This window comes from Pygocentrus nattereri, chromosome 2 (genome assembly GCF_015220715.1).
Source record: "Pygocentrus nattereri isolate fPygNat1 chromosome 2, fPygNat1.pri, whole genome shotgun sequence".
In the NCBI taxonomy this organism is placed as follows: domain Eukaryota; kingdom Metazoa; phylum Chordata; class Actinopteri; order Characiformes; family Serrasalmidae; genus Pygocentrus; species Pygocentrus nattereri.
This window is the reverse complement of record NC_051212.1, coordinates 27,743,777-27,759,126: the sequence shown is the minus strand read 5'-3', so window position 1 is coordinate 27,759,126 and position 15,350 is coordinate 27,743,777. Positions and strand designations below refer to the sequence as shown.

General features: G+C 41.8%; 1 protein-coding gene across 1 annotated transcript in view; it reads right to left on the bottom strand.

The window, feature by feature from the left end:
- si:ch73-211e3.1 (mastermind-like protein 2) overlaps positions 1–15,350 on the bottom strand; it is a 93,703-nt gene that overhangs the window by 38,893 nt on the left and 39,460 nt on the right. Inside the window, exon 2 of the mRNA XM_017709940.2 lies at positions 1,522–3,183. Within this exon, the coding sequence (XP_017565429.1) occupies positions 1,522–3,183 (1,662 nt within the window). The remainder of the gene's footprint in view (positions 1–1,521; positions 3,184–15,350) is intronic.

The window sequence follows — 15,350 nt, the reverse complement described above, 5'->3', positions numbered from 1 at the left end:
ATATGAAAATGAAACAGTGTTGGCCCGGTCCTAATTAATATAGATGCACTGTGTGTGCGTGTGTGCATTCCCTGAGCATGAATGCCAATCACATACAAAGCCTTGCATTCCTCTGCTCTCTGTTCTGTTGTCCATTCAATTAACCTCTGATGTTTCCTAATCCTCCATCTCCCCCTTTTACACACACACACACACACACACACACACACACACACACACACACACACACACACACACACACACACACACACACAGACACAGAAAATCTTTAATGCCCCCTTGTACAAGACACACTGCAGGGTGTCACCCTTTCCCTCCCTCCTTTCAAATGACCCTTCCCAGTGAGCATGCATTAAGCAGGCATATCCAAACCTGAGCAAGCAAATGGAAAAGTACTGAGGCATCTCTCTCTCTCTCTCTCTCTCTTTCTCTCTCTCTCTCACTCCCTCCCCTCATGTCCTTGGGTTCTCCGTAGGCAAGTCCCAGTCAAAACATATTTCTATCATGGCAATACAGTCTTTTTCCTAGTGCTTAGGTCCACAGACTCTCTAAAACAATGCTCAAGAGTACGACACAGATCTGAGAACGCAGATCTGAGAAGAAAGCCCAATAGCAGCCATCTACAGCTGTGGAAGACACATGGTATGGTTATCAGAAGGCTTGGATTTTCATGAATAGTCAGAGATTGCTCCCTGCTTCATACTGTACTCACTGGTGAACATAAATCAAGTGAAATTAAGTGTTACCTGATCAGTAAGTAGAAAATCATGCACACTTTTTAAAAATTAGCCCTACAGTTAACCCTGTGCATTAAATCATTAAATCAAAGGTTTAAATTCTAAAATTCTAGCCTAATTAAATTGTTAAGACATAAACATATGTCATTTAGAGTGGTTTGATATGAAATGTTCACAGGGGTGGTGATGGGAACAGGATATCTGAAACATTAGATGTCTCTAGTAGCCACATCACAAAAAAATACTTGGAATGGTTTGAATATGGTGCTAGATATTGTTCTACGATACGTCTGCGATAAGGCTTTGCCCTACAATGTCTTTTTTAACAAATTAATGGTGGTGAGGTTCCTGCAGGGCACTTCTTTCTATGTACGTTCCATTTAACCATTACCAATATTTAAAAAATCAAAAGATCTGTGTCCCTGGTGCTTTTGGATAGCAAACAAAATGGTTATAATTGCACTGTAGATATTATCGCCCCATCATCTCCACTGTAAAGTAATCAAGCAATGGTAAGTTTCTCTACAACTGACCTTTAGGCAACACACCAAATGACTATGTTTACATCTGAACAGTTGAATTCAGGTGAAATTTTGAAAAATCAGCAGAATTCCCCTTTAATCTAGAAACTGTTAAAACTTTTGCCATTAAAATAGTTAGGCATTAAGCAATGCCTGGGATTGTTATCTCCACTTTATGAAAGTACACAATATGCTACACACAAAACATCAACGTAAACAATATGATATGCATAAAATAAATAAAAGAAAATGGGAGTACTCACCTCACCGCAGTGGGGCACCATGCCATCTGCCTGCATCCCTCTCTGCATGCGCTGCTGAAGCAGATGTGCATGCCCTGCAGCTGAAGTGGGAGGTGTGGGCTGCATGCTGCCGTTCCGGAATCCACCCAGGGACACGGTCCCCATTTTGGAAGCATGAGGTTCAGGATCAAAGTGCCGCAAGGGCTTGGTGTTGTTGAAAGAGAAGGTTTCTGGACCTGCACTGCCTGGAGTGGTTTTGCTTAGCTGCAACTGAGCGGATTTTGTTTGTGATGACTGCATGAGCAGTTTGAGGCTGTTGTTGGATGGCTGGCTGGATGTGATAGCCTTATAGAGCTGGCTGGACATATTGGGTGCTTGACCATTCTGCGAATTGAAAGAACGCCCCTGTGTGGAAGGCTGGGCTCCATGCTGAGTTGGTCCAGCAGGACTGGGATGTTGCTTATCTGATCGGTAGGGGGGTGATGGCCTTGTGGAGCCTGATGTTGGTGGTATACCACTTAGGTAATTTGCTTGGGACCCTTGGACAGAAGAGTTAGAACTGCCAGATGCAGTGCTTCCTGGAAGAAGGGTGCTCTGTGGGCTGAAAGGTGGCTGAGCAAGAGCTGGACTAGCAAGCTTTTCTGGCCCATATGGAGGAGAAGGTCCAGCAGATGGGGCTGGAGTTATGCTGGAGATGAGGGAACTCTGTGGACTCTGAATGCTGCTGGCTGGGCTGAAGGGTTGCTGGTGGGGCGACGAGTTGGGGAGTTTGTCTCCTGGCCGGTATGGTGGAGATGGTCCAGCCCAGGAGGATCCCTGCTGGCCCAGTGAGGACAGGCTTGGCTGGGCTGGTGATGGCCCACCACTGCTGGTGGAGAGGTGCTTACTGTTGGATGCCAAATGCTGTAGCTGCTGCGCCCGTGACACCTCACGCCAGTTGGAACTGGGTCTACTGGACAGTGCGGCTGAAAGCATGGGTGATCGAGCCTGGTTCTGGCCCTGGGAAGAAGAAGAAGAAAGTGGTGATGCTGAAAGTGGGGAAGGAACTGGTTTAGACGGATGGGGTAGGGTATAAGGAGCACCGGCTGGGCTAGCACCCATTTGAGGAGAGCCTGCTTGAGGGAAACCAGGGGATTGGGTGAGATGAGCTTCCAGGTGAGAAGGTCTCTGCGGGGAACGTTTGGGGGTTCCACTCCCGTCTAGGTGGACAAAGTTTCCTGCATTACTTGTTTGTTCATCAGTCTTGTTCCCTAGGATCTTCTCAATGTCCAGCTCAGGCAAAGAGGGATCAGGATTCTTTGTAAGCTCATCCAGAATCTCCTGAAGCTCTTGTTCCACAGAAGGGGCTGCCGAGTTGCCATTTGGGTTGAAGGTAGGTGCTAGACTTCCTGAGCTTCCAGCACCTCCAGGTGTCGATCCAGGACTGGCTTTAGGAGGCATTGAGTATGGAGAACCCAAGCTATTGTTATTACTGTTCAGTCGGTTGCCTTCAAGCCCACTTCCTTGGTTACTTATCCCAGTTCCTGTGGGGAAGGGTGGCTGGGGAAAGCTTGGGCCTACAGCCAGGGTAACGTCCTCCAGGCATAGTCGCTTGGCACTGCCCTGGGTCATGGAGGTATCGGAAACCCCGTTTAGCGGAGAACCATCCACGGCCCCAGTCAGCTTCCTCTTGAGTCCTGGCAGCTTTGGAAAGAGAGAGATGGCACTGTTAGACACCACATCCATCCAATTTACATTCATTACAGTTACATGGAATTCTGTACAGATATGAAAACACATAAGGAATAAATAATACTGATGTAATAAATAATACATTGATGATGATCGTGATGATGATTTAACATATAATCATAATATTTAGCATATATGGATGTAGTACGAATGCTGATGGCATCAGTGGCTCACAGTCTAAATGAAAACAAAAACCTAAAAACGACATGCTTATAGTTAGATTTAAACAATGGACAATGAAAACAATGAAAATATGAAGTCACCAGGGGATGGCTCAACTACTCAAGTGCACAAATGGTCTAGAGGGATCTCAAGGCTCTATCTACAAACATGCCAAGTTTTTTTTTTTTCGATGATTTTGTCCTTTCTTTGGGTCTGAAGCCTCCACAGCCCCAGCTGCTTGTCTACTGGTGCCAGAAGAGGGATCATTCCCCAGGCCGTTTTGATTATTGCTTGGGTCATCACCCTCCCAAATTCCCCATTTACCCAAACTCCCAATCCCCAGATCTCTGGAGGACCCTCTTGGTGGATTTAGACTAAAAGCCGCCAATCAAAAAGTCTGCACTGACATTCAGAAAGATGTTTGCAAACATCTAAACATTAAAGAAAGTGAAGGATATCGAGATTGATGCTGCTGCACAACTGTGAGGGAATTCTCACTGGATTAGATAAAAAAGTGGTCAGTGTAAAAAAATGTTGTAAGGTTGAAAATGATAGTAAATTTATTCAGCAACAAAAGAGCTAAATATGGATGAAAAGAGAACATGGCACAGGAATAGTTTCAGTAACGTTGTCCTAGAAAGTTACAATGTGGCATCGTATTTACTGTTTGAAGTGCATTTTTCAAAATGTCTGCATGACCCAATTTCTGAGGTGTAAACAAAGTCATTCAGAGTGGTTTCATGTAAAATGTTCCATTAAAGAGAAGCTTACTCTGATTTCTTTACAATAAAGATGTCTATAGCCATTCACTATACAAAATGTCCAATGAACCTGCATGTGTCTTATGACTTTTGATATGGTTTGTCGCTAAAGGTTTTAGGCCAAAACATTGTCTCAGAGCTTTCATAAAGCAATGTATCAGGCATCAGGCAACGCATTTGTGACAATTTCATGTAATAGCATCCAATAAAGTTGCTTTGAGAAGCATTAACCCCTTTAAATCCCAGTCTTATTACATAATAAGGCTTATTATTCAGTAACAACAGGAACTTTAATGGAAACTGGATGAGCTATTCTTAGGTTATAGAAGTGTTTAATGAAACTTTGGACTTGCCGTTGGGCCCTGGCCATGTAAGAGCTTAAACACTTCAGATGTCCGGTCACATCCATCACCACCTCTGTGGACAATTCTGACTCTGTAAGACTCTGAGCGTGCAAAAGGAAGTTCGTCTAGCCAATTAAACCAAAGGTTACTTGTAATTTCATTTTTGTATTGTCCCTGTAGGAAAGAATGAAAGCAAAACTGTTCTTAAGCAACAAATAGTTGACAGGATGAATATTTCAGAGTCCAGCTGGAGAAGAATGTGCAGTATTTTACTCTGTCTTTTACGAGACATTCGTATTCATTTTAAGCCTGGAGAAACGCTCAGTGAGTTAACTATTACAGAATATGCGATTGTGTATATTATGCAGACACAAGCTTCTTGCTGTGGAGAGCAGATCTGCACACAGCATTGTAACAGAAACTCTTATCTGCAGTACGCCCAAGAGTCTAGAGGTGTGGACCCTGTAGCCCACTTCCTAACACACACTCTTTCCTTTATACTCCTCCTCCTCCTTCTCTCAACCCCCCCCTCTCTTTTTTCTCCCTTTTTTTCCCTAGAAGTGTTTTCTCATAGATTCTGAAACAATAGAACTGGGCTGACACACCTTCCCTGTATCGCCAAGCTGTCTGCAGTGTCCACCCTGCTGTGTGTGTGTGTGTGTGTGGTGGAGGGGGGTGGGGGTGGGTGTAGACACGTGACAAAGGGGAAGGGTGTCTCTCTGTGTGTAACAGAATATGAATTACTATAGCCATCATTTCAGTGCTGCTGTTTTTTCTGCCTTTCTCTCTCACACACACAGACAGAGCACCTCCTCACCACGCCAATTTCACTCTGAGCAAACACATCAATACAGACACAGACACATCAACTCTCTCTCTCTCTCTCTCTCTCTCTCTCTCTTGCTGGATCGGAGGGACATCTTTCATTCGGCAGCAATCGGATTTATCCCATTATGACTGACACCACCATCTGTCACTACTGAGAGCAGGCGTGTGTGCGTATGTGTGTGTGACAGATGTGTGCCTGAGAGAGAGAGCGAGAGAAAGGTAAAGAGAGCACAGACATGTAATGCAAACCTCTTGATCTAACCCAAAAATACTTCATAATTATGGCTGTTGAGAGATGTACAGGCCTATGAATTGTATTGTTCACAGCGCCATTACTACTGTGAAGTAGCACACACACAGACACACACACACCATTCATATTCTTATGTCCTTATATCAGGACAAAACCTTATATCTCCATTTTTGACTTAAAAATTCTGTAACTTAGTATCTTAATTGTTGTATCTTAGTTTTGGACACAATTTAAAAATGCCTGTTGCCACTTACATTGGGTGTAAGTTTCATGCTAAAAGGACCAAAGGAAATGGCCAACAATTACATGTTCTATTGACTTACATTAAAAGCAAAGAAGGTTTTTGACTTCTCCTGGAAAGTTATCATTTTGGAGATACGAGATTTTGTCCTGACACATATAAACACACACACATTTTCTAAGCCGCTTCTCCCTCAGGGTCGCGGGGGGTGCTGGAGCCTATCCCAGCAGTCATTGGGCGGAAGGCAGGATACAGCATCTCACAAAAGTGAGTACACCCCTCACATTTCCGCAAATATTTTATTACATCTTTTCATGGGACAACACTATAGAAATGAAACTTGGATACTTAAAGTAGTCAGTGTACAGCTTGTACAGCAGTATAAATGTACTGTCCTCTGAAAATAACTCAACACACAGCCATTAATGTCTAAACAGCTGGCAAGTCCACCTCACAGTGAACATGTCCAATTTGTGCTCAAAGTGTCAATATTTTGTGTGACCACCATTATTATCTAGCACTGCCTTAACGCTGGAATTCACCAGAGCTGCACAGATTGCTACTGGAATCCTCTTCCACTCCTCCACGATGACATCACAGAGCTGGTGGATGTTAGACACTTTGCCCTCCTCCTCCACATGAGGATGCCCCATAGGTGCTCAACTGGGTTTAGGTCTGGATACATACTTGGCCAGTCCATCACCTTTACCTTCAGTGATGCAGTTGTCATCTTGGAGGTGTGTTTGGGGTCGCTGAACACGTGGACACAACTTCTTTGGTCGACACTGGCGAGGTCTGTTCAGTGTGTAGCCTGTCCTAGAAAATCACTATATGTCCTTGGCCACCATGCTATAGCTCAGTTTAGGGTATTAGCAATCTTCTTATAGCCTAGGCCATCTTTGTGGAGAGCAACAATTCTATTTCTCACATTCTCAGAGAGTTCTTTGCCATGAGGTGACATGTTGAATTTCCAGTGGCCAGTATGAGAGAATTGTACCCAAAACACCAAATTTAACAGCCCTGCTCCCCATTCACACCTGGAAGCTTGTAACTCTAACAAGTCACATGACACCAGGGACGGACAACGTCACAATTGAGCACAATTTGGACATGTTCACTGTGAGGTGTACTCACTTGTGTTGCCAGCTATTTAGACATTAATGGCTGTGTGTTATTTTATTATTATTTTCACAGGACAGGAAATCTATACTGCCATACAAGCTACACACTGACTACTTTGTAATATCCAAGTTTCATTTCTATAGTGAAAAAATATAATAAAATATTTTCAGAAGTGTGAGGGGTGTACTCACTTTTGTGAGATACTGTATATATACACTCCCCTCACAACAAGACACAGTATAGCAGTGTGACAGCTACAATCACATGGGCGTTAAAACATGCAGCTACTGTTGCTCTCATTGGATGCTGGTAAAAACTAGAACTGAAGAATTTTACCCTATTTTCACATTAACTTGATTTTCAACTTCAGTTAATGGAAACAGTGTTAGTGTTACTGAATTAATGAAAGCAATACTTTACAAATGGAAGAAAATCTTTCTCTTTAGGTTCAGTCTTGAGCAAGTAAGACATTTGTGATTAATCACAATTTACTACACACACACACACACACACTTTTCTACATAAATGAAGTAGCTGATTGCACTTCTTGGTTGTGCTCTGCAGCCACAACCACAGTTACAGACTAAAGGGTTATTTTTTTTCACCTTATCATATCTGGAGATGAGCTAGAGAATTGTCCCCAATCCTGATATGCTGTCACTGTGGTGATGGCTTGTCATTGGTGCTGTTGTCTCAGTGTCTGTAATGAGCCTGGCTCTGGTGCATTTGTAAGAGAACGCTTTGCTGGGTGACCTGAAGGCAGCTCTACCTCTACAGCAGCGTGTATCGCTCCTTTCATCTACTCTAGGGAGGTTCACTTTTTTCACTGTGACAGCTACTGTTCACAGACAATCTAACTGTGCTCTGTAACACACACACACCTTTGATCCACCCTTCCCTCCAGCAGCCCACAGAGCTGATCAGCAGATGTTAAACCAAATCATGGATGAACAAACTGAACGCTACTACAATCACTGTTAAAGGGCTTAAATAATGCATTATAAAACCCGGTGCTTGTCTTCACACCAGCCACTGAACTGCACACAACCAAAGCATCTGCACTAATACAAGTGCCTGGATTAGGTTACAGGCTTTTTCCAAATGCTGTTTGAGTTTTGCTGTACACTGCACTTTTCCACACCGTCACAAGTGTTAAAAGGGGAATTTCACCAAAACTGCTTTGTTTTATAAGCTCATTAGCAGACTGTTACTGTAGCCTCTGTGATGTCGCACTCACTCAGATATGTTAATAAACAAACGATCCATCTTTAATCCCAACACATCCCTACAAAGGGTTCTTCAAGGGTTCCTTAGTAAAGGCAATGGCCATATATAGAACCATGACAACTCATAGAATCACAATTGTTTTTACATGGTTCTTAGCTATGATGGAGAGACTGTTGTATATGGTTCTTTAAAGAACCTTAAAAAATGGTTCTATATATTACCAAACATGGTACTGTTTCAAGTCAAAGAACCTTTGCACTATATAAGCTCTTATTGCTATGTGCTTATGGTAATAATCAGGCAGTTTTGGTAGCATGACACTAACTTAATAGCCAGCTTAATTGGTAACTCTTGTCTTATAAGACCAAATTATGTTCTTGGTCCTTCATTCTTGTGTTTTTGAACTAGGAAAAAAGCCAAAGCTATTTTACTGGTTAACTATTGGGGATTTCTTCTGGCATTGGCAGCTCGCTGTTATAACAATGATGCAAACACAACCCCCCGTGGATAAGGTCAGAAACATGGCTATGTACACCTTTATTATCAGCATTTCAGTGAGAGAATTAAGACCTCTTGTAGATTTCTGACATCTAGCCACTCCGCCATTTCTAAAGTTTTTTTCGGAGCAAGGCAAAATAACATGTCTTGGAAATAGGAAAAGAGCCCGTATGTGCCTTAACCATCAAACAAGCATCTCCACACAGGACTAATGTTACTGATAAAATCAGTTTCCATAAACTGTCACGATTGGCTCCCCCCACTCCATGTGCTTTTTGTTTTGATCTTCCATGTGCGTTTGTTTTGATCCAGCCCCCTTGTTTAGTGACTCCACCCCTGATTGTCACCACCTGTATTCCGCCTGTCCCTCGTTATCCCTGTGTTTTATAACCCCGTGTTTGCCCTCTGTTTTGGTTGGTCTTTGTGTTGGATGTTCTGTTTGTTCTGCTCTGCTTGTTCTGTTGGATTCTGGTGTCTGTCATGTCTGCCCCCCGATCGAGACGATGACCCTGGATTTGCCCTTAATAAATCTCGCTTATCTCAGCACGTGCATCCACCTCCTCGCTTCCCTGTTACATAAATACTAACTGAGTAGTGTTTTTGTGAGACATTGTGTTAATTTTATCAGTAAACACAGCAAAAGCATTGTGGATTGCAGTGATCATATGAGAAACACATCATGTCATAAAGGTTTTTTTTAAACTGACAGGCACATTTAATGATTTATGTTTAATGTTTTTCTCCCCTCACTCTGGATCTATTCATTTTACTTGGATGCAGCCTAGACTTATTATTGCTTCTACAGGCAGACCTTTCCGTAAAAGCTTGTATTGATCCAGCCCAGTACAGACCAGTGTGTCTCTGTACTGTGAACTAAAGCAAATCAATGATTGAAAGCCTTTTTGAATACCTACCACACACGTATGGCTTCTCAATTCTTTAGGGCTTGTTGTTCCTGTGTGTGGGATAAAAAGGATGCATGGAGGTGAAGGCATGCAACCTTAAATCCTTTACATTCCTCATCACTCATAATTTACACAGTGTACACAGCTGTACAACAAAGATATTTGGATAAAGAACTGCAGCAATATAAGACTCCAGATGTTTATAAGGTGTTTGTAATAACTGCATTAAAATAATAATTATACAGGGAGATTAAAAAAGACATATTTTTGCAACCGTGAGGTGTCTAGGAACCAATCACACACCAACTGAAAGAGGGGGTCATAGAGTTTCTGACTGTCATGGATAGATGGCTCCCTTCAGTCTGCGAGGGGACAGAGACCCCTGAGCAGAAAGCATTTTGCGTTCTCCACTTCAATAAGAGTGAATCCGTCATAACTGTCCGTCAAAATCCACAGGTGTTTCTGTTCATCCTTCCACTGTGAGAATATATGTATATGTGCATATATATATATATATATATATATATATATATATATATATATATATATATATGCACACACCAGCCACTTTATTAGGTACATTATTATTATTGGTACTTTATTAGGTGCTCGTTAACACAAATAGCTAATCAGCCAATCTGCAACTCAGTGCATTTAGGCATGTAGTCTGATCAAGACAGTTTGCTGAAGTGCAGACCGAGCATCAGAACGGGGAAGAAAGGTGATTTAAGTGTCTTTGATTGTGGCGTGGTTGTTGGTGCCAGACAGGCTGGTCTGAGTGTTTCAGAAACTGCTGATCTACTGAGATTTTCTAGCACAGCCATCTCTAGGGTTTACAGAGAATGGTCCGAAAAAGAGAAAATATCCAGTAAGTGGCAGTCGTGTGGACAAAAATGCCTTGTTGATGTGAGAGGTCAGAGGAGAATGGGCAGACTGGTTCGAGATGATAGAAAGGCAACATTAACTCAAATAACCAACCAAAACCTCTGAGGAACGTTTCCAACACCTTGTTGAAAGTCTGCCACGAAGAATTAAGGCAGATCTGCAGGCAAAAGGGGGTCCAACCTTTTACTAGCAAGGTGGACCTAATAAAGCGACTGGTGAGTGTGTATATGTGTGTATATACACTGTTTTAACTGTGTTACATTTGGATTTACAGTTGTATATTTGAAATAATTGAATAGATCTTCTTATTTCATGAAGCACTGAATCATTTCCTAATGAATCCTAATTGTGGTCAGAGATTTACACCCCACTAAAGGCTGTAGCAAAGCTTTGTAAGATAGGCTAACTCTTGACAGAGACGTCAGATCTTGTTGCTTTTCCCTGGTGCATTAGGCCGTGTGTTTGAGACAAGTGTGTGAAGACGCTGGTTGCACTGCTGCCTGTATATGTTATATGTTTTACTGTACAGCACATGGGCAACTGAGGACAAAGCCACTCCCACAGAGAACAGAGCAACAGGATGAGGGATGTGTATGTAGGAAAGTGCGAGAGAGAGGGGAGGAGGGGGTCTGAGCCAAAAGAAACAGTAGAGCAGGGATTACAGTTGGCCACACACTCTCTATCCAACCAAACACAGATTAGTCTCATAGACATACACACTGCACTGAATGTGTGTAAAAGAGACATACAGTACAAGCATCATCACACACACACACACACACACACACACACACACACACACACACACACACACACACACACACAGGTTTGTTTTTGTACAATGTCACAATGTCAGGACATGTAGGCATGCATGTATATAATATGTAATACCACTACTACTACTACTACTACTAATAATAATAATAATTTGTCAGAGGTGCCTGTGCTTAATTACAGTTAGCTATGATTGGACAGTTTTTAGGGGAGGGGTTTAGTGAAAGGTGATCTGACATCACATGCTGCAGAGAAAGGTGTAGAGAGAAGCAGAACATTTTACTTTAAAATGTAATAAAGTAAATTAAAGGCTCCTAAAATTGAAAAAAAATTACTGAAGCATTGAGAAAATGATGAAGTACATACACTTTGTTACTGTTCACCACTGATTATATGTAATTCTAAACTTTATTTTTGTCTCTGTCACACAAAAACCTTTTATCTTCATGTTTGGTTTTTCAGTTTATGCATGACTTAACTCCAGTTACCATTTATGTTAAAATCTCATGATGAATGGACCAAGAGAAATGGTCCAAAATTACTTGGAAAAAGATCTTGTTACATTTACTGTCATTATATGTTGAGTGTTTTTTTTTTCTTCTCCTGTAAAGTTACCATTTTGAAGATATGCGACTTTGTTCTGACAGCTCTATAAAAAGTCAGTGCTGTTTATCCCTGTTTTTTATCTACAGAGTCAGGAAATTTCTGTCCTGAAAATGTATAAAAACAACATATATACAAATGTATACATGTATACAAATACATACAATCCTACACACAAAATGACTGGACAATATTTACAGGCCTGTGAATTGTGGGCAGGTTTATAAGTGGTGAGGAATGAAGAACAGCAAACGCTGTTTCTTTTCTAAAACAAGATCATTTCAGAGAAATCTGTATGCATATGACAGAGAAGAGGAAACTTAATGAATTCAGTCTGAAAACAAACATGCAGTGAAAATTTCCACGCGCACACACACACACACACACACACACACACACACACACACACACACACACACACACACACACTCAAAGTAACCCGTCTGTGATTCAGAGAGACCTTCTTTATTTAACTCTAGAGTAATTCCTCTTCTCTCTCCCTCTTTTCCTTCTCTCTCTCTCTCTATGCTGTGTCAATCATCATTAGTAGCTCTATTGTTGTGTTCTTAATTACTGCAGTCTCTGTGATGCCACTGTCATCTAGATATGCTAATAAAGAAAGAGCTGCCCGCCAGACACACTCTACACACACACGCACACACACACACACACTAATGCAGACGTACGCACCCACAAGCATTCATAAACACACACACACACACACACACACACACACACACACACACACACTGCTATTAATAGCAGTTTGCCAAGTGATGTCACACACTTGGGAACAGAGAAGTGAGAGAGCAGGAAAGCACAGTTTCAACTGCTTCCAAAAATATATGCTCTCTCTCTCTCTCTCTCTCTCTAATTTTCTGTCTTTCTCTCTCTCTTTTTCTGAACTGACAGAGCACTATAAACTCACTGTATGTGGAATCCTAAAGGAGGCCAGCTCTGCTCTCTGTACCTCAGTGACCTTGAACTGAAGTGTTAAAGAAACTGTACACACAAGGCCATGGATCATCCTGATATCAGCCCTGCTGAAAGGAGAGGTAGTGGACTACTACCTGGCCATTTCACAGTTCACAGTCCTGTCCTGAAGCCCTTTTTTATTTTCATTCTTCTATTTTACTGCTTTTTCCAGTAAAGCACTTTGAAGCTGATGTGTAAAATGTACTACATAGGTGTGGTTCATAAGCATAATTTTCAGAGCTAGCCCAGGAATATTTTAATGAATCTGTGTCTGTCACACTAAACCCACTCCAGTTCTGGTTCTTTATTAAGGTTGGTTTGCCCCATTATTCCCAATGTATGTTACTGTCATAAAAGTGTACTAAATGTGAAGCGATTCTACTGAAACATTTTAAAGTAACTGGAAGTCTAAAATGTATTATGCATTTTGCAGCTGTATTATTTGCAAAAATCTCAATGAGATTCTCAATGAGAAATGCAACTCAAAATAAGGGCTTATCAATTTCCACAGGTTTACTGTGCTGCACACTATATGATCAGAAGAATAGTGGTCGGGTTTAACCTCCAGGTTTGACTGTACAACATTACTATACTGAACATGTGTAAGAACAGTCAGTCCAAATGTACAGTCAGATGTTATTCACTCTATCTTTCTGTCTATATTCTCTAATTTTCTTTTTGATCAGCAAAAAGGTACAAAACATAAGCAGATCATACGCCATCGCCAGTGCAGTCACTACAACGCTGAGAGCATATGTAAAAGCTGTCATTCAGTCAGTCAAAGGAAGAAGTGACCAAAGGTTTTATCACACACTTCTATAACCTTTGAATACCTCAACCAGTTTACACTGAAGTCCCTGTAGACACTTAATAATAAGCCTTAGTATGTAATAAGCCTGGGATTTTAAGGGGTTAAAGCTGTTGCTTCTCACTTGCTGAGTCTGGATGGATGGTGTGTGTTTAAACTGGACTGAAAACCATCCCTATAAACTGGACGCCTGTGTGTGTGTGTGTGTGTGTGTGTGTGTCTGCACACACATGTTTATGTGCCCAGATGTTTGTTGACAGGTGCAGCAGCTCTCAGACAGGATAAAGGAGATTACAGACCCCTACAGAGAGAGAGACAGAAAAAGAGAGCCGGGAGACTGAGAAGAAAAGGAGGAGATTGAGAATGAAAGAGAGAGAGTGATACAGAGGAAGAAAAATAAAGATATAAATGGGGAGAGAGAGAGAGAGAGAGAGAGAGAGAGAGAGAGAGAGAGAGAGAAGTAAAGGTTTAACTAAAACAAATCTTCCTCACTGAGTGAGCGAGGGTCTAAATAAGCCTTATTGCGAGTGAGTTAGATCTGTTGCAGTGCTCAGCTCTTGGCTCTGTTAGAGGTAAGAGAAGTCGTCTCTGGCCCTCAGAGTGGCCACTGCTGACAACGCATGAACCACAGCCTCACTTTTCCCTCTCCGGCTACGTCAGGCCTGTTCGTCATCCACCCCCACCGGTGAGTATACTGCGCATCGTCATGGCAACACAGCGAGCCAGCGAGGGTGCTGATGTCATGGTGAGATTTGCAGATCTGGACGGGACCCGAACTGGTCTAATCAGAGTTACGAAAGCAAGCTGACACACATGCACATGGGCCAAAAAACTGACTCAGGCTCACTCACACAAACACATACTTTTTTTTTTGCAATGACCACAATGAAAAGAAGAAGTATGATCATTAACTCCACTATAGGGATTTGGGGGAATGTTGTATGAACAGGCATTTAAAACTACTGAAAGTGTTCTGGTGCAAAACGTGCATTCAAGACACATGGAAACGCCTGAGGTATACAAATATATGTCTAGATGTTTATACCGAGTGTGAACACAGCAACAGAGTCACTATCATTGGGCTTTAGGTCATCGAAAGTAGGCAGGTTGGAAATGACAGCAATTTGCCACCATGTTAAAATTAACTTGCCAAAAAATTACAATTGATCTAATACATATAAAAAAACATTAAACACTGGACATGGATAATACACAAAAATGGGCAAACTGTGACAGTGAGCAGGATGTCTTCCACTTTGGAAGCTCCTCATTCAGGAGTTAAAACTTTACGAGCTCTTTAATCAGAGCTGGATTCTCTGTTATTTAGTCTGAGCTGCTTTTGGAGATGCAGCTCCACATGTGACCAAGCATAAAACAAGTAAGCCCAATGACTTCAAGTGGAAGTAAAACATTCTTTGCTTCTCACGGAATGAGCAAATGGTGACGCCGAGCCGGCTACTTCCCTTTTTGGGAAAGTAAAAACAGCATGGAGAGCTTCATCAGTTCATTCAGAAGCTTTAACTTTGAGTGCATCTGTATAGTTTGGATGTTTGTAGATCCAGCTGAAGATTCTAATCTATGTGACATGTTTAAAAAAGATGGGAGATCACGTCAGGGATTTCAAGTTGCCTGCAACAGTTTGCAAAAATGCAATGGCAGGATATCAGTTATACATGTGTAATCAGTGTGAAAGGCCTTAAGTGGGAATTATGGGATTGGGATTGCTTTTACAA